We start from the raw sequence: 17,375 nt of genomic DNA on the forward strand, positions 1-17,375 counted from the left end.
TATAGATGACTGTGAGCCATCATGTGGTTGCTGGGAATTGAACTCAGGACCTCTGGAAGAGCAGTCAGTGCTCTTAACCACTGAGCCATCTCTCCAGCCCTGAAACTAGCTCTTGTAGACCAGGCTAGCCTCAAACTCACAGAGATCCACCTGCCCCTGCCTCTTGAGTGCTGGGATTAAAAGCATGCGCCACTACCACCCGGCAGCCTGTTCAATCTCTGCATTCTACCTGTTATAACAGCCTACACACATCTACTTCCTCAAATGATGAGAATGTAATAGATGATACAAATTTTAAAAATAGGCGTTTTTCTGTGTGTGAGATGAATACACACACGCACACACAAAGGAAAAAGTTGGCCATGCAGTAGTGGCACAGGCCTTTAATCTCCGCACTAAGGAGGCAGAGGCAGACAGATCTGAGTTGAGGCCAGCCTGGTCTATAGAGTGAGTTCAGGACAGCCAGGGATAGAAACCCCGTCTAGAAGGACCGGGGGGGGGGGGGGAGGGGGAGACCAGAAAGAAAGAAAAAAGTTCTGAGACTTTGAGCACCGGAAATAGGGCTCACCTGAACTGAGATGTCCATGGACAAAATCACCATAGGACCTCAAGTACTGAGCGTTAAAGAATGTGAACAAGCATATTCAATTTAATTTATAAAATACTAATTACCGAGGGGAGTTGGTTTCTTCCCTCCATCATGTGGGTTCCCAGAATAGAACTAAGGTGTCAGACTTGAGAATAAGTGGCTTTACCAATTGAGCCGTCACCTGTTTCTGCTGAAGTCTTTTCTCATAAAATCTTCCTGCTGTTAGGTCCTGTTCCATCACATTCGTGGGCACAATGCATTTCTTTAGACCATTTTGGTCTACAACAAATCCCAGGAACAGCAGTCAAAATGCCAATGTTTTCATCTAGATCACAAGATTGATACTATTTGGCTTATGTGGCTTTGTCTATAATAATTTCTTGTAAGATAAAGAAAATCAATTTCCGGCTCTTACACAGTGGGTAGGATTTTTCTAGGATTGTGCCTGAAAGCCTTACTGTGTGTGTGTGGGGGGGTGGACTTACGGATTTGCTGAGGCTGTCAGGTCACTCAGCACATCTGCACTTGGAACCCTATAGTGGTGAGGAGCAGAGACAGGAGGATTGTTGGGTTGTCTTTTTTTTTCTTTCCAGCTTAGCTTCAGGTTGGGTGAGTGTGGTGGTTTGGATGAGATTGGATCCCCATAAGTTCTTAAGTTTTAATTCTTGGTCCCCAGTTGGGGAAACTTTTTTTTTAAACAGTATTCTGTTTGTATGTTTGCCTGTATAACATACACGTGAGGCATCAGATCTCATTATGGATGAGCCACCATGTGGTTGCTGGGAACTGAATTCAGGACCTCTAGAAGAGCAGCAACCAATGCTCTTAACCTGAGTCATCGCTCCAGCCCGGGGCTGGGGAGGAGAGGGGACTCTTTGGAAGGTTAGAACATATGGCCTTGTTGGAGAAAGTGTCACTGGGAGTGGGCTTTGAGGTTGCTTTTTTATTTTTGAGACGTTTGTCTGTGTAGTCCTGGCTGTCCTGGAATTCACTCTATCAAACTCAGAGATCTGCTTGCCTCTGCCTCCCAAGTGCTGGGATTAAAGTCATCTGTCACCACCGCCTGTGGGCTTTGAGGTTTCTACACCCCACCACACCGTTTCTAGTTAGGTCTCTCTGCCCCCTATTTGCAGAAGACGATATAAGCTCTTAGCCACTGCTCCACAGTCGGGCCAGCCTGCCTGCTACCATGCTCCCCTATGAATTCACCTTTGGAGCACAAAAGTTGGACATGGAGTCTCACAGCAGTAGAAAGACAGTGAGAGACCTTGTCGGATGGCAATAGGGTGGAATGTGATAGTGCAGGGCACTGGACAAGTCTACATATACCACGCACACAAGTTAATAATAATACAACCCAGAGGCCAGGCGTGCCGGACACATGAGGTTTGTTCAAAAATATATCAAGCAAACTAGGCATAGTAATCTCAGAACCCAGGGAAGCTGAGGCAAGATCGACTTGACTTCGAGACCACCCTGGCTACTTAGAATTGTTTCAGTTCATCAAGAGCCTGTATAACGAGACCTTGGTTCCGAAACAAGCAAGCATGCACGCAAACAAACAAACCAAAAAACTCTCCAACACATTTTAACAGAATTCCGTCAAGATTTATCGTGTGGGCAAAGAGCCGCTTCCGGAATCGGCCAGCACCATCTGTCACAGGGAAGGCGTAAGCTCCAGCGCAGGCGTCAACCACCCGTGGATCAGCACTGCTACACAGCCCATCACTGGAAATGGACTTCTTCCCCAGCGAAAAGTACCACGCGGTAGGCCCCGCCTCCACACTAAACCCCGCCCCCAATGCTGACACGCCTCGTAGGGCCTCGCCCCGCCTCGCCCACTCAAGTCCGAAGGCCGCCATCACGCCGTGTTCTCCAGGCCTTCGTCATCGCAAGGTCAGTTTCACTCTCTGTCTTAAGGTTCGTGGTTACTCAGCTGTCCGTGCCCCGCTCGGCCGGGGAAGAGCTGGAGCGAGCCGGGCGCTCCCGGGCAGGACTCGGGGCGAGGAGGTACGAATGAGGCGGTGTCTGCGCACGTGGATGACGTCATCCCTGCGGTCGGCTGGGGTGGGGTCCTGGCACGTCGGTGTACGCATGCGTAGCCTTCTCTTGAGGGCACCGAAACAAGGGTCCGCCCAGTTAGAATTGCTTCCCTTACATCAGCGGCGTTGCCCTTCACACCCCCTAAAGCACTTCCTCGGGATTCGAGGGGTAGTGGAGGACCTCGGTGGAGCGAGAACTCAAGTGGACAGTCGCTCGATCGTCTAGGTCCTCCGAGAACTGCGGACTCACAGTGGGGCCTGAAGCAGGGAGCCCTAGGTCTCCCGGACTCGAGGGAAAGTGGAAGCAGCTCCCGTGGGAGGGCACGTAACTGGTTCCACTCCTCGTGAGAGTCGCTTTGCAGACAGCCAGATTTCTGCCTCAATTTATGTCATTTTGGGAGATAGAAGCAGTTATCTTTACAGGGTAGTGAAAAATCTGAAAACAGCCCACGGTAGAGATGATTGATTCAGTAGCATAAACGGATAATTGAACGTAAGACAAAGTTTCACTTTGTAGCCCAGCCCAGTCTGGAACTCACTATGTAGCACAAAGTAATCTTGAACTCATCCTGATTCTCTGGCTCAGCCTTTTGAATGAAGTGCTGGGATTAACGTAAAGTTGGGCTTCTTCCTGTGGTTGTACACAGATAAAGTAGGTTGTGTGTGGTGACATAGGCTTCCAAACTTATTGTGGAGGAGGATGAGGTTGAGGCCAACTCTGGTTGCATACGTGGCTCAAGGTAAGCCCGGACTACATAGCAGGGCTATCTGTATCGTTTGTTTTTGTTACTTTTTTGAGACGGTCTCACTATGTAGACCAGGCTGGCTTTGAACTCAGATCTGCCTGCTTGGGCCTCTGGGGTAGAATGCTGGGATTAAAGGCAGCCCATGTCCTGCTGCAAGACATTTAAAAAAAATTCTTTTAAATTAAAAAAGAATGTAGCAGAGCCATGTGTAGTGTGCATGCCTTTAGCCCTAGCACTCAGGAGCAGAGGCAGGTGGATCTCTGTAAATTACAGGACAGCCTGTGGTTTACATAGTGAGTTCCAAGACAGCCTGAACTACATTACATAGTGAGACCCTGTCTTGAAGGAAAACGAAACACCCAGAATTGGAATAGTTGTAAAAATACCAGTTTCTATTTGCTGTAACCAAATTGCAAATCTGTTTGTTACTTTACACTTCTGGAGAGAAGTCCAAGGGCATTAGAAGTCAAGTGTCTGTGGCTTGTTCCTCCTGGAGGCTCCAAAAGACAAATGCCTCTGTCCTTTCCCCCCACTGTCTCTGCCACTTCCTTAAGACACCGGATCCACCCGTGGTACTTTTCCCATACGGCGGTCCAGTAAAGCTGGTGGAAAGGCAGCATATCCAGTGAGCCCATGCTCCCTCCTCTCCCTTCTTTTTTTTTTTTTGGTTTTTCGAGACAGGGTTTCTCTGTGGTCTTTTGGAGCCTATCCTGGAACTAGTTCTGTAGACCAGGCTGGTCTCGAACTCACAGAGATCCGCCTGCCTCTGCCTCCCGAGTGCTGGGATTAAAGGCGTGCGCCACCACCGCCCGGCCTCCTCTCCCTTCTTAATCTCCCTCAGTGGAAGTGGTCTCTGTAGAAACCCTCATTTGCATGCCAGCAGCAGGAAGAGAGGTGCTCTTCACAGTTTGTCCTGAGGGCCGGTGGGGTGCTAGAAACACTTTGTACCTGCCAGACACATGGCTTGTCTGGAACCCAGGACCCCAAGTTGGTGCCCTTTCCTTTGTGAGTACAGAGTGCCCATGCAAAACCACAGCTCTTGTCCTAAAGGGAATGAGAGATAATTTATTCTGGAGTCATTTTAGCAACCATGGCCTGGGAACACAGATTTAGGTTGCCCCAAATTCCATGTTCCAATATGGAAGCAGTTTCATGGAATTTTGTAGTTTTACAGGACAAAGACATAAATCAAGGGAAGTTTAAAAGACACTGGCAGCCGCAGGTACAGCAGAGAGGTGGTTACAGCAAGATGGAGGGAGCTTTCTATGGGCCCAAGATGCTATCTGATGACACGCCTAGCTTTTGGGCTAGTGGAAGCCGTTGGTCTGCTAAGTTGATAGATTCTAGAAGGTTTCTATTAGTCACAGGATGTTAGTTCCAGCACAGAGATGGGCAAGGAAGGGCTGTCTGGGAGGGCTAGAACCAGCCCAAGATAAGGTGATTAGGCTCTGGAACTGCACCATTCCAGTCCCCCGGCAGCACTGAAACTTGGATCAGTTTCTGTAGATACGATACAGCTTCTTATCAGGAACTCTTCACACCATCACCAAGAATGGACTGACCTGACCAAAGCTTCCCTTCCAGTTGGCAGCCTTTACCTTCCCCTCACTCATACTTGCTGGTGTCTTGAGTTCTCATGGCTCCTGCAGCCCGGAATATTAAGCTAGGTCTGTAGCGACCACTGTGCAGGATGTTAGGAAGCTGATTTCCAGGCTACCTTCTTGCCTGCCTCACTTTTCTCCCTCTCCCTCTTCAGGGACCCCTGTACCAGGACTTTTTGGGACAACAATCCCTACCTCCCACGCTGCTGTGCTGGAGTCTCCTTTTCTTGTGTTACTTAAACCCCAGGAAGGCTGGTGTAATGGATTAAGTAAAATGCTGCCAATCCCCAAGTGGCTGCAGCAGGCTGCGGGCCATGAGACCAAGCTGCAGGTCTCCAAAATGGTGGCAGGCAGTGGGCAGTGGGGTCCTGAGAGCTGCCAGGCCCAGGCAGAGAAGGCACAGTTCCCTGAGTGGCTGCATCGGGCCACAAGTCCCAGGCAGGGAGCTACCTGGTGGGCGAGAGACAGAGACATGGATAGGCATGCCATACAGAGTGAGGTTGGATATTTATTTAGTGGGTTATGGAGGGGGAAGGGGAGAAGGGGGAAGAGCAGAGACAGAAAGGTGAGAAGGGGAAAATGGGGAGAAGGGAGAGATTCAGAAGCTGCCTCTTCAAGAGAGACAGAAAAGGAAGAGACTTGGGCTGCAGGCAGAAAGGAAGATATGCCTGCCTCAGTGATGGATGGGGGAGGGGGTGGGCAGGGCTTGTCTCTTAAAGGAACAGGACATCATTACATTCGCATCTCTTTTTTTTTATAATAAAAAGGTGGGAGGCTAGGCACCACAGGTTAAAGGAATTGGGGTGGCAGATTCTCAAGACTGCTTCCTGCTTATTTGTGGATGTCATCTTTGGGGGGAACCTGAGAAAGCTGGGTGCTGGTCACATCTTGGCATAGCTAGTTTCTTTGCTCCTGTCCACTGTTTGTGGTATGGAAATGTCTGGTCTCTTACACCTGTTTAAGGTATTGGCAAAACAGAGGACAAAGTTAAGTTTAGGAAAAAAAAATATTTTAGGGAATTGAGAGAGGTGTATCTGACCTGTTTAAGGTGGATCCTTTAATTCAGCTCCCTGGAACTCACAAAAATTCTTTGGGTTTATGAATGCTTAAGTTTTAAACAGTAGCATATTTATATCAGAATGACTGTGACAGATGTTTTTGTACAATGAAAAGTATTTTAAAAACTATGGAAGGCAGCATGAGAGAGAATTTTGTTAACTTGTATCTGTCCTCATACCTTTATAACTTGCAGGCACACATCTTAATAAATTGTATTTGTGTTTTGTGAAATTTGTATGGTGAGGTTGTCCTTTTAAACTGACAAAACCTTTCAGGTGTCAAACTACATCAGAGATCTTTGATAAGGATAAAATTTTACTTGAGTTATTGATTAAAAAATGACAGAGAACTTACTTAGCTGGCACCTAGAGCTACTCCTCAGGGCCCTCCATGGTTGCTGAAGGTCTTATTTGCCTTCTACTGTTTAGTGCAAGGCCTGTGGGCTAAGAAACCTATAGGAAGACAAGCCTACCTTGACCTGTGCAGCTAGGCTGTCGATTCCATTGATTCTGTCCACGTCTGGAGAGCTTCAGTTTAGATGAAAGGCAGTTTTTCCCAGTGGTCAGCGCCTGGCAGTTGAAGCAAACTGCATATGGACAAACTGTGCCCGTTTGTCTTCTGTCTTCTTTGGAGGAAATAGAGTGCTGCTGCTAGGAGCCAACCTGTCTCTTTTTGTTATGAAAAGTTTTTTTTTAAATAATTAAATATTTAAATGCCATATTCCCCAGATCCCTAAGCAGTTGAGGGCTGATTATTAGGTGTGACTACAGTATAGAATCTGCCTGGAGAACTGGGTCTGAGCTTCACTGTACTGGCTCTTAACAGGTAAGATTTGCACTCATAAAAAGACAGAAAGAAGAAAAAACTGCTTGCAATAGAAGGTTAACGGCAGAACTGACAACAGTAGAGAACATCTTAATATATTTTAAATGAGGCTTGGATTAAATATAAAGTATTTTTGTAAGAGACTCAAAAGTACATCCCAGTTTAAAACATGAGACTTATTGATTTGTAGTCTGGAATGAGATACAATGAATAGACAATTATAACATTTAACAGTAAACATAGGTGCATTTAAGTTACATGTATGAACACACATACACATGGAGTGAACAGGAATTGGGTGAAGTGGATGCTCTTGGTGGGCCCTACCAAAGCATGGCACTGCGTAAAACACATACGCAACAGAGTCAGCAAGAGGAATTTAGAGACATAAACATAAATAAACTGGGACCAGGCAGGGAATACCTCAGTAAAGATGGCAGAACTTGGTCACCTGACCTGGCTCTCAGTTAAGATGGCGGTGAAGTCACCTGATCTCAGTTAAGATGGTGGTAAGGTCACTCATGTAACAGAGTTAACACTGGGGAACTAGGCAGGGAATACCTCAGTAAAGATGGCGGAACTCTGGCACACAGTAGGTGTGCAAAAAATAGGTGGATAAATGCTGGTTTCTTGACAAGTGTGGCTCTCTGTGCAGGAGAACGGGGCTCTTTAGTGACATTCAAACTCTTTGCTGACCTTTTCCAAGTGCTAGAATTCCAGCACTCAGGCGGCAAATCTGCGATCGAGGCCAGCTGTCCATCAAGACCTGTTTCAAAAGGCAAAATTCTGTAACTTGGGAGTATGTTACAAAGTTTAAACATGGGCTGAAGAGATGGTTTAGCAGTTAAGAGCATTGGCTGCTGCTTAACCCAGTTCAATTCCCAGCATCTGAATGGTGACTCACAGCCACCTATCACTCCAGTCCCAGGGAATCTGATACCCTCTTCTGGCTTCCCTGGGCACGATGCACAGACATATGCAAACGAAACATTCATGATTAAACAGTGACAAAATGCTTGCCCTTTCGGAGTGTTGAGAGCTTCATGCATAAGAGGCTCTCTGTTTACCACCCTCAGCCACATCCCGAGCCATAAAGGGTTTTTTTGAGGGGGGTCGTGTTTTGAGACAGGGTTTTTTTTCTTTTTTTCCTGTGTGACAAAGACCTGGCTGTTCAGGACTCTCTTTGTAGACCAGGCTGGCCTCGAACCCACAGAGATCGGTCTTCCTTCCCGAGCGCTGAGATTAAAGGCGTGCGCGCCACCACGCCCGGTTGACTCGTAGGAGACGCGGGTGTGTGCTGTTCGTACCAGATCTCTCGTCGCAGTCGCACCCACTTCGCGTCAGCTGTGGGTCATTTTACATATTTTTAGTCATTTAGTCAGGCCCAAAAGAAGTGACTCAGGTTTGTTTAGTTCTGTTTCCAAAGTGCAGTTTGCATGTGGGCGGGGCAGACCTGGTGGGAGGTTTCCTGAAGGCAAAAAGTGAAAGCCGTGGGGCCAGAGAGTGAAGAACGGCCTGAGTCTCGAGGCCCCGCCCTAGGCGGAAGGAACGGAGCGGCTGGGACCTCTTGCAGCAGAGCCAGGTGAGCTAGGCCATGCTTCTGGGCGCCCGGCTGGCTCTGAGGGTTTTTCTCGAGTCCCCTCCTGGCCCTCTTAATACGTGGCAGAGCGTCTGGACCAGAAGGTTCGAGGGACCAAAAATAGGGCGGGGGCGGGATCGCTGGCCCAGTGAGCCTTTGAGGCCTTTTCCTTCCTAGGGTGGCACAGATGTGCCCTAGGGTCGCCTTTCTTTCTGCTTAAAGGCTGAGCTCATGTCTCCGTCCGCCAGCGGCCTCTTGGCTTACTTAAAGACCCAAAGGGGGCTGTCTTCAGATCCCAGAATTAACCAAACTGGGCTACAGCTAGGAGGCGCTAGCTAGCGGCCCCCCCCCCCCCCCCCCCCCGAGTTAAGCCGAGGTCAGAATAATGCCTGTAAACCAGCCTTGTAGGGCCTCCAGCCTGGTCACCTGTGTTCCTTCCAAAGGATCAAGGGTCCAGAGAAACCAAGGGCCTGGTCCCAAGGCTAAGCAAGGGGAGGAGCGTGGGAGGAGAGCCAGCTGCCGGTTACTTTCACATCCCTTGTCCCTGACCTCAGATGATCACGGAACTGGCTGACACCCTGCCTCAGAGCCCAGCCCTGTGCTTTCCCATAAGGCAGACACTCTAGGACCCCTTGGTCTGTAGTGCACAGGAGGACAAGCCTTATGGGCCAGGGCTGCTGAGAGAGTCCTGGAGCAGCCCCACCCCACCTGGAGTACCCCAGCAACAGCTGTTTGGATGACGCACCCTGGCATCCAGTCGTTGCTGGTTCTAGTCACTGGCTCGTTGTGGGTGGGGATAACTGGTTGCTCCGCGGTGGCTGTTGTGACCACAGTGAGTTATCTACTCCCTTGCTTCCGTTTCCCCACCACTAACCCTCGTGTCAAGATGTGCAAAGTGAATCTTTTTCCCTGGCTGGCATTAAGGGTGCGGCATTCTTCCAGCTCTGAGAAGGAAAGGGAAGGCACCCTTCAGGCACTGTAAACTCACATAGAATTGTGGTCATTGTGACCATCCTAGAGGGCGGCTGGAGTGTTTCTGTTGCTCGTAAACAGAACCCAGTACCCCCTCCTCAATCTCTGTGCTAGTAGCAAAGCAGAGACCACTTCTTCCAAGGAGTCCTCCAGGACCCCACATGCTATCCAGACTGGCCTGCTTGACAGGCTCAGGAGATACGGGGCCATGGATGTCTGTGCCCCAGTGCCAGCCTTGTTTATTCAGGTTCTGTGCCCATCCCTGTCAGAGCCTGTGACCTGTTTGTCCCGGCTTTCCTGGATATAGGTCTCTTTTTTTCTCAGCCTGATGGACAGCCTGGATCCTTTGTGGGCTGGGTCTGTCCTGGCTGAGGGATTTTGCAGAAGATAATCCTGTCCTGGCTGAGCTCCTAGCCTCAGAAGGAAGCCATGAAAGAGCCCAGAGCCCTGTGCCTTCCCACCCCCACCTTTCAGGTAGTTGCTTATGCCCAGGAACCTGGCGCCCTGGCATCTGACTTTGTGGATGACTTGGCAACAGTAGGGTGGTGCTGCTTGCCAACCAACTTGTTCTCGGGACATGGGCTGAGTGAGCAGGAAACCCCCCTGCTGGCGTTTCCAGACACAGCTATGCTCAGGCACATAAGAGGCAGGAGAGGGCTGGAGAGATGGCTCAGAGGTTAAGAGCATTGCCTGCTCTACCAAAGGTCCTGAGTTCAATTCCCAGCAACCACATGGTGGCTCACAACCATCTGTAATGGGGGTCTAGTGCCCTCTTCTGGCCTGCAGGCATAGACACAGACAGAATATTGTATACAAATAAATAAAAAAGAGGCAGGAGAGTTCCAGGCCGGATTCGGTGCTGATGCTGTCTTCAGCGAGGTGGTGCTTGCTTCTGACTGGGCTCCTTCTAATTGCCCTGGTGCTGGCCCTTATGTTCTGCTGCTTTTAGTGGTATTTGCTGGGGTACCTGTAAGTGGCCTCCTCTCCTGACACCTTGTTTATTTCTGAAGACACTTGCTGGGGGGAGACTGGGCCCCTACTGAAAAGAAAATGTACTCTTTCTGCTTTTGGACTCTTTCTGTTGCAAATTCTATCCTGTCAAGCTGTGGAAATTTCAAGAGTTCTCTTTCTTATTCTGCCCAGATTACACTGTGCACCTACCATGAGTCTTGACATCCAGTGTGAGCAACTGAGTGATGCCAGATGGACAGAGGTCCTTCCCCTGATCCAGCAATACCAAGTGGTCAGGTAGAGGCAGCCTTGGGGACCTTGTGGGTACCATTGGGTTTGGCTGGGAGGGCAGAACTCTGTTGTGGAGGTGGGTGGTTCTTGCAGCTTGGTGGCCACCTGACAAGGGTTTGCTGTGTTTCAAAAGGATGCTACTCATGGACACGAAAATGTCTTGCATAATTTTCATGAGGTGTTACTTCAACCTTTTTGTTTGTGCATTGTGAGACAGGGTCTCACTCGGTAGCCCATATTGGCCAGGAATTGGGCTCTAGAGACATGGCTCAATAATTGGGCACTTGCCTAGCATGCCCAGGGCCTTGGGTTCAGTTGATTTCCCCAAATATAAATGAGCTTGATGGTACAAGCCTGTTATCCCAGCACCGGGGACGGGGAAGCAGGAGGATCAGAAGCCCAACGGCATTTTCTGCTACATAATTAGTGTAAGTTAGCCTGAGATACAGGGGCCTGAAAACAGCTGAGAGCCAGGCCTGTAGCAGGTATGAGAAGCATATGTGAGCCGGGCGGTGGTGGCACACGCCTTTAATCCCAGCACTCAGGAGGCAGAGGCAGGCGGATCTCTGTGAGTTCGAGACCAGCCTGATCTACAAGAGCTAGTTCCAGGACAGGCTCCAAAACCACAGAGAAACCCTGTCTCGAAAAATCAAAAAAAAAAAAAAAAAAAAAAAAAAAAGAGAAGCATATGTGAACCACTGCAGGCTCAGGTGGAGCGGGCAGGCTTGGTGTGGAGACTGATGGCAGTGGCAGGTGGTGGACACCTCAAGTCTGGCAGCGTGGACCCTTATGATTCAGCTTTTCCTTCTAGTCTAGACGGAATAGGTGGTGGTGCCTGTCCACGTGCATCTCTGACTGAGAAAGGGAGTGGTACCAGTTCCCAGGAAAGAGATAGGCACCTGCTTCATCCTCATTTTCCCTGAGATAGTTTTAGGTTTGCCACAGAATCCAAAAGTCATTCAGGCACCTGTAGCCCTCTGTCAGCTTCCATGTCCATGTCCCAAGATTCTCCTGCCGCCTACAACTCTAGTCAGATATGGGTTCCAGCCTTGCCCTGTGATTTTTCCCCACTCTCAGTTGCTTAGGATCCCATGTGACTTTGACTGATCATCCCCTTAGCCCTTTCTGTAGGGTTTCACTTCCTCTCCTAGTACCCTGGCTTTTGAGTCTAGATAGCCTGCACGTGTTCCCTTGGCTAGTCTGAGGGCTTTTCATGGTGGTCATGTGTTTTTGAAGAGTGTGGAGAAATTATAGGTGTGGCCTCTCCTAGTGTGGACATAACTGAGTCATAACTTGCTATGGTTCATCATGTACTCATGCTGCTGGAGCTCTGACCAGGTCTGAGTTCCTCTGCCTGCTATCAACATCCCTTCCTACTCTCTTCCCACCCCCATTCTCAGTGCTGCTAGGCAGGCAGCGCTAGTTCTTGTTTTCTGAGAAAGTTTTCTAGCCCAGACTGAGTTGGGGCTTGGTATCTACCTGCCACCACAAATGCCTATTTCAAGTTTAAACATGATAGCTATTATCCATATTTGGATTTCTTGGCTCCTGGTGGGTTGTGTGAGATAGTTGTTGGATCTGAGGCCAGCGCCATGCTGACCCAGGGGTCCTGTCTACAGGCTGGATGACTGTGGTGTCACTGAGGTGCGATGCAAAGACCTCAGCTCAGCGATCCAGGCCAACCCTACCTTAACAGAGCTCAGCCTATGCACCAATGAGCTGGGAGACGCTGGTGTGTGCCTGGTGCTCCAGGGCCTGCGGAATCCCACCTGTAAGATTCAGAAGCTGAGGTAAGTTCAGGGGCTCAGCCCAGCCTGTGATGTAGAAAGCCACCGAGAGGGGGTGAGGTAGGAAGGGGCAGGCTGTGGTAATAGGCACTCCCAGCTTCATCCAGAACACAGGTGAAGTGTGCAGTACTGGGACAGGCCACACTGTGGCGCTGTTCCAGGTTCCATCCCCAAGAATCTGGCTGAGCCACACTGGTGTCCTCCTTTGGCCTGGAGCCCCATCTAGAAGGAACCCTGTGAAGTGTCTTGGGAGCTCTGGCATGGGCTCATGGTATGGGCTGGGTCTGTTCCTGATTGCTGCTGATGGTGTGTGCTTCAGCCTTCAGAACTGCAGCTTGACAGAGGCTGGCTGTCGGGCCCTGCCTGACGTGCTGCGGTCTTTGCCTACCCTGCGTGAACTACATCTCAGTGATAACCCTCTGGGGGATGCAGGCCTGAAGCTGCTCTGTGAAGGACTTCTGGACCCCCAGTGCCGCCTTGAGAAGCTTCAGTGAGTGTATATCTTGTCAGGATCCCCGAGATCTTTGCTGCCCCTGACCCAAAGCCCAGCCAGCCAGCTGCCCAAGCACTCGGGAGGCAGAAGCAGGTGGATCACTGTGAATTTGAGGCCAGCCTGGTCTATAGAATGAATTCCAGGACAGGCACCAAAACTACACAAAGAAACCCTGTCTTGAAACAAACACCGGGCAGTGGTGGCGCACGCCTTTAATCCCAGCACTCGGGAGGCATAGGCAGGTGAATCTCTGTGAGTTCGAGGCCAGCCTGATCTACAAGAGCTAGTCCCAGGACAGGCCCCAAAGCTACAGAGAAACCTTGTCTCAGAAAACAAAAAAAACAAAAACAAAAACAAAAAAACCAACCAAACAACTTTGGAGGGAACTCCTGGGATTTGCTAGGGACTGGCAGCTGACCTAGCCTCTGAGAGTGGGAACTGATACTGGTGGAGTCTGGTTTGATTCTGTAGTGTGACCTCAGATGAGCTGAAGCTACTCTCTGGTAGGAGATTGTTTTCTTTCTGCTGATTCTGGGAGAACCTTGGGATTGCTCTTTTCAGGAAAGGTTCCCTAAGCGATGTTGGTATCCACATGAGCCTCACCAGATAAAGCTTAAGGAGGCAATGGGAAAAATGAGATACCAGGAATCCCTTATGTTCCCCTGACACAGTCTAGGCCCATCCTTGATCCTTTTGATTTGCCTGAGACCTGTCTCCCCACAGACTGGAATACTGTAACCTCACAGCTACCAGCTGTGAGCCCCTGGCTTCAGTGCTCAGGGCAAAAGCCGACTTTAAGGAGTTAGTGTTGAGCAACAACGACCTCCATGAGGCTGGTGTCCAGACGCTGTGCCAGGGCTTGAAGGACTCTGCCTGTCAACTGGAGTCACTCAAGTATGTACCAGGCCACAGAGGCTGAGGGGTAGAAGCAGGCACCAGGGCTCCTCTTACTATATCCTGTGTCTCCAGGCTGGAGAACTGTGGTCTCACATCAGCCAACTGCAGGGATCTGTGCGATGTCCTGGCCTCCAAAGCCTCACTGCAGCACCTGGACCTGGGCAGCAACAAGCTGGGCAATGCAGGCATCGCAGCCCTGTGCTCGGGACTGCTGCTCCCCAGCTGTCGGCTCAAGACTCTGTGGTGAGTCAGCTCCCAGCCTCTTTCCGTGGGGATGGAGGACATGGAGGTGAGTGAGGGACATCCTTCGAGAATGTTGGTGTCCCACAGGCTGTGGGAGTGTGACATCACTGCAGAGGGCTGCAAGGACCTGTGCCGTGTCCTCAGGGCCAAGCAGAGCCTGAAGGAACTCAGCCTTGCTGGCAATGAGCTGAGGGATGAAGGTGCCCAGCTGTTGTGCGAGAGCCTGCTGGAGCCTGGCTGTCAGCTGGAGTCACTGTGGTGAGGGGGCCTGAGCAGAAATGCAAAAAGCTAGGGTGGAGTGATGGCTGGGAGCTGCTGTTGGACTCTGGAAGTTGGGATGGCAGGAAGAGGCCAGTGCTGGCTGAGGTGGTGGTACAGAGGTTGAGGGATGGGAAAGGGAGTGAGTGAGCCCCTGGGTTCCTTACAGACCTCCAAGGGAAGGGCTAGTTGGAGCTACTGGCTCCAGCCTTGCTGTTCCTACAGGATAAAGACCTGTAGCCTCACAGCTGCCTGCTGTTCCCACATCTGCTCCGTGTTGACCAAGAATCGTTCTCTGCTGGAGCTGCAAATGAGCAGCAACCCACTGGGGGACTCGGGAGTACTGGAGCTTTGCAAGGCCCTGGGCCAACCAGACACTGTGCTGCGTGTGCTTTGGTGAGTGTGCAGGGGTGGGAAATGTGCTGGGAGGTCGGGACAGTTCAGGTCTGGCTACCTTCCTCCTGTGAGGAACCATAGTTAGGAACGTCCTAAGGTTTCCCCCATCCCATCTCCCTCTGGATAGTCTGTGTATCCCAGGTACTATGTAGACCAGGCTGGGCTCAAACTCACAGAGATCTGTCTGTTGAGTGTTGTAGGTAAAGCATGCACCAAGCCTGGATCCTTAGTCACATTCTAGCAGCTTCCAAGAGTACTAGAAACTCATCTTGTACAGAACCTTGTGTATCCTGGTCATTGAGCTAGATGTGGAATCTGAGCCACTCATTTTTTTCCCATCTCTTTCTGGTTCCAGGGAGGTCTCTGCCACCCCAAATTTCCTATATGTCTGCTTGTTCTCTTTGGCAGGTTTTTGTTATTTTACATTTGTTTGTGTGTGCATGCCCCCAAACCCATGTGCCATGTGGAGATCAGAAGATAATTCAGGAGCTGGTTCTTCTACCATGGGGTTCCAAGTATGGAACTCAGGTTGTTAAACTTAGTAGCAAGTAGGCCCAGCTCTCTTTGGCAGCTTCTAAAATTTTCTACCCATTGTGCTCTGGGCTACTGATTTGCCTTTATGTGGGTCTTGGTCCCGAGAAGTTGTGTGCTTTCCTCATCTTTTTCCTTTTCCCTTCTCTGCAGTGCGCAGGAGTCAGCACTTGAGTTTTAAGGGCAATTCAGTTCCTGTCCTCGTTTTCTTCCCATTTATCTCAGCCTTGCCCTCTGTGATGCTGCATCTTGACTGCTGGTCATTTCTGGACATTTTGAAGGGTGGACCAGGGCACTATACGTGTGCCACAGTTGTAGGACACTCTGTAGTCTAAGGGAAAGGAGGTCAGGAGACATGGGTCCTGTAGATTTCAGGCCCACCTTGGGGAGGCAAGCCATAGCAGCTTCTTAATGTCACCTCCCCAGTACCTCTGGCTTCCCCAGGTCCCATCTGATGGGGATGAGTAATGGCCCTGCTCACTTGTTCTTCCTTTGGCCTGTACCCTAATCTTCCTCCATCTGGAACCTGTCTGCCCTGTCACTTTCTATAGGCACCTGATGTGCAGGGTTCTGATCTAGCCAGGCTCTTGGTGGTCTGCAGCGGTGCACACTGCCCCTGCCAGGGGGAGCTAGGGTTCTTGCTATTGTATCCAGCTGAGGGAAACCTAGCTGCAGTTGAAGCACCAAGGGGTTGCCTTCCTGCCAAAGTGGAACAACTCTGCCCTCTCTACCCAGGCTGGGGGACTGTGATGTGACAGACAATGCCTGCAGCAGCCTTGCCGCAGTTCTGCTGGCTAACCGCAGCCTGCAGGAGCTGGACCTCAGTAACAACTGCATGGGGGACTTGGGTGTCCTGCAACTGATGGAAAGCCTCAAACAGCCCAGCTGTACCCTTCAGCAGCTAGTGTAAGTGGATGTTCTTGGTGAAGGTGGTGGGACACGGGCTGCCTGGGCTCAGGGATTCATTCCAACTCACTCCTGCTTGCCCATGCACAGCCTGTATGACATTTACTGGACGGAGGAGGTGGAAGAGCAGCTGCGGGCCCTGGAGGAGGAAAGACCATCCTTGAGGATCATCTCCTGAGATGTGCACCTCTCTGGACATGATGTTAACCCAGCCCCAGGGCCAGCCAGCAGAACTCTGGCTCTGGGTGTTCTAGCATTGTAATCTTATTTTAGCAGAAAACTTTAGACACTTTATAACTATTAAAACACTTTGTTGACAAGGAAGGTCCTCGTCATTCTTTGTGAACCGGTGTAGTTGTGCTATGGACCCATGATGCTATCTATGACTGCTTCCTGTGTGTGGGGTAGTTTATTCATGTGCTCACCCCAGCAGTGGGCCCTTAATCTCCAATATGGCCTTTCTTAAAAAAAACTTGGACAGCCTTGAACCTTGGGCATACTCTACTGTCTCTGTGTTGGGACTACAGGCATTGTAGAAGGGATTCCAGATGTACGCCATTACACTTTGCTCCAAGGCAGGTCTTAAAGGGACCTTCAAAGCTGGATCTTCTCCCTGCCTACACTGGTAGTATAAGCGAGGATGACCTCTGCTTGCAGTGGTCAAGCATGACTTAGGAAAACTCATTTCCCATACCTGAAATCCCAGAGATGGGTAAGACTCAGTGGTGGAGCTCTTCCTAATACAAAAAGGGTTGAAAACAAATCCCAAGAGATCAAAATCTCTGAAATCTAAAATCTTCAAATTATAAAAGGTAAATCTTCAAAGTGAAATTGCCAATAATTATCATGACTAAACGTGCTTATGAGAAAAGGGTGGCTGGTCAAATTCTAGAGGAGAGACTGGCTATGTGACACGGCAAATAGAAAAGCCAGGGACTTAGTTATTTTGGTGTTTAGTGACAGGGTTCCTGTGTCCTAGAACTCAAGAGATCTGCCTGCCTCTGCCTCCTGAGCATCAGCAGCATCCGGCTATTTGTAAGATTTGTCTTTACGTAGCATAAGTGATAGCAGTGAACCGCCAGTGGATGCTGAGACCCAAACCCAGGCCCTCTGCAGGAGCAGCTACTCCTCTGAACCACTGAGCCACCTCTGAAGGATTTTTGAGACAGGGTTTCCTATTGCAGCTTTGGCTTACCTGAACTTGTCATA

General features: G+C 50.0%; 1 protein-coding gene across 5 annotated transcripts; it reads left to right on the forward strand.

Moving 5' to 3' along the window:
* Positions 1 to 2,346: 2,346 nt before the first annotated feature.
* Rnh1 (ribonuclease/angiogenin inhibitor 1) lies at positions 2,347 to 16,484 on the forward strand. 5 transcript variants are annotated; one of them, XM_057779322.1, is made up of 10 exons: positions 2,347 to 2,485; positions 10,557 to 10,661; positions 12,275 to 12,445; positions 12,762 to 12,932; positions 13,659 to 13,829; positions 13,905 to 14,075; positions 14,163 to 14,333; positions 14,559 to 14,729; positions 15,996 to 16,166; positions 16,257 to 16,484. In XM_057779322.1, the coding sequence occupies exons 1-10, from the start codon at positions 2,391 to 2,393 to the stop codon at positions 16,342 to 16,344; spliced, it is 1,485 nt and encodes a 494-aa protein (XP_057635305.1). In that variant the 5' UTR covers positions 2,347 to 2,390; the 3' UTR covers positions 16,345 to 16,484. The 5 variants fall into 5 exon arrangements, with proteins under 5 accessions (XP_057635305.1, XP_057635309.1, XP_057635310.1 ...); XM_057779326.1 differs by lacking the exon at positions 2,347 to 2,485 and adding an exon at positions 2,492 to 2,599; XM_057779327.1 differs by lacking the exon at positions 2,347 to 2,485 and adding an exon at positions 2,788 to 3,371.
* The last annotated feature ends 891 nt before the right edge of the window (positions 16,485 to 17,375 follow it).

The sequence above is a fragment of the Chionomys nivalis genome, chromosome 8 (assembly GCF_950005125.1).
Source record: "Chionomys nivalis chromosome 8, mChiNiv1.1, whole genome shotgun sequence".
In the NCBI taxonomy this organism is placed as follows: Eukaryota; Metazoa; Chordata; class Mammalia; order Rodentia; family Cricetidae; genus Chionomys; species Chionomys nivalis.

What these genes read in the sequence shown, in the direction of transcription:
- Rnh1 (XM_057779322.1), top strand. Translation starts at nt 2,391, where the DNA reads ATGCTGACACGCCTCGTAGGGCCTCGCCCCGCCTCGCCCACTCAAGTC. An exon ending in TGTCAACTGGAGTCACTCAA is followed by an intron (nt 13,830 to 13,904) that starts GTATGTACCAGG and finishes CTGTGTCTCCAG; the next exon opens with GCTGGAGAACTGTGGTCTCA. An exon ending in ACTGTGCTGCGTGTGCTTTG is followed by an intron (nt 14,730 to 15,995) that starts GTGAGTGTGCAG and finishes CTCTCTACCCAG; the next exon opens with GCTGGGGGACTGTGATGTGA.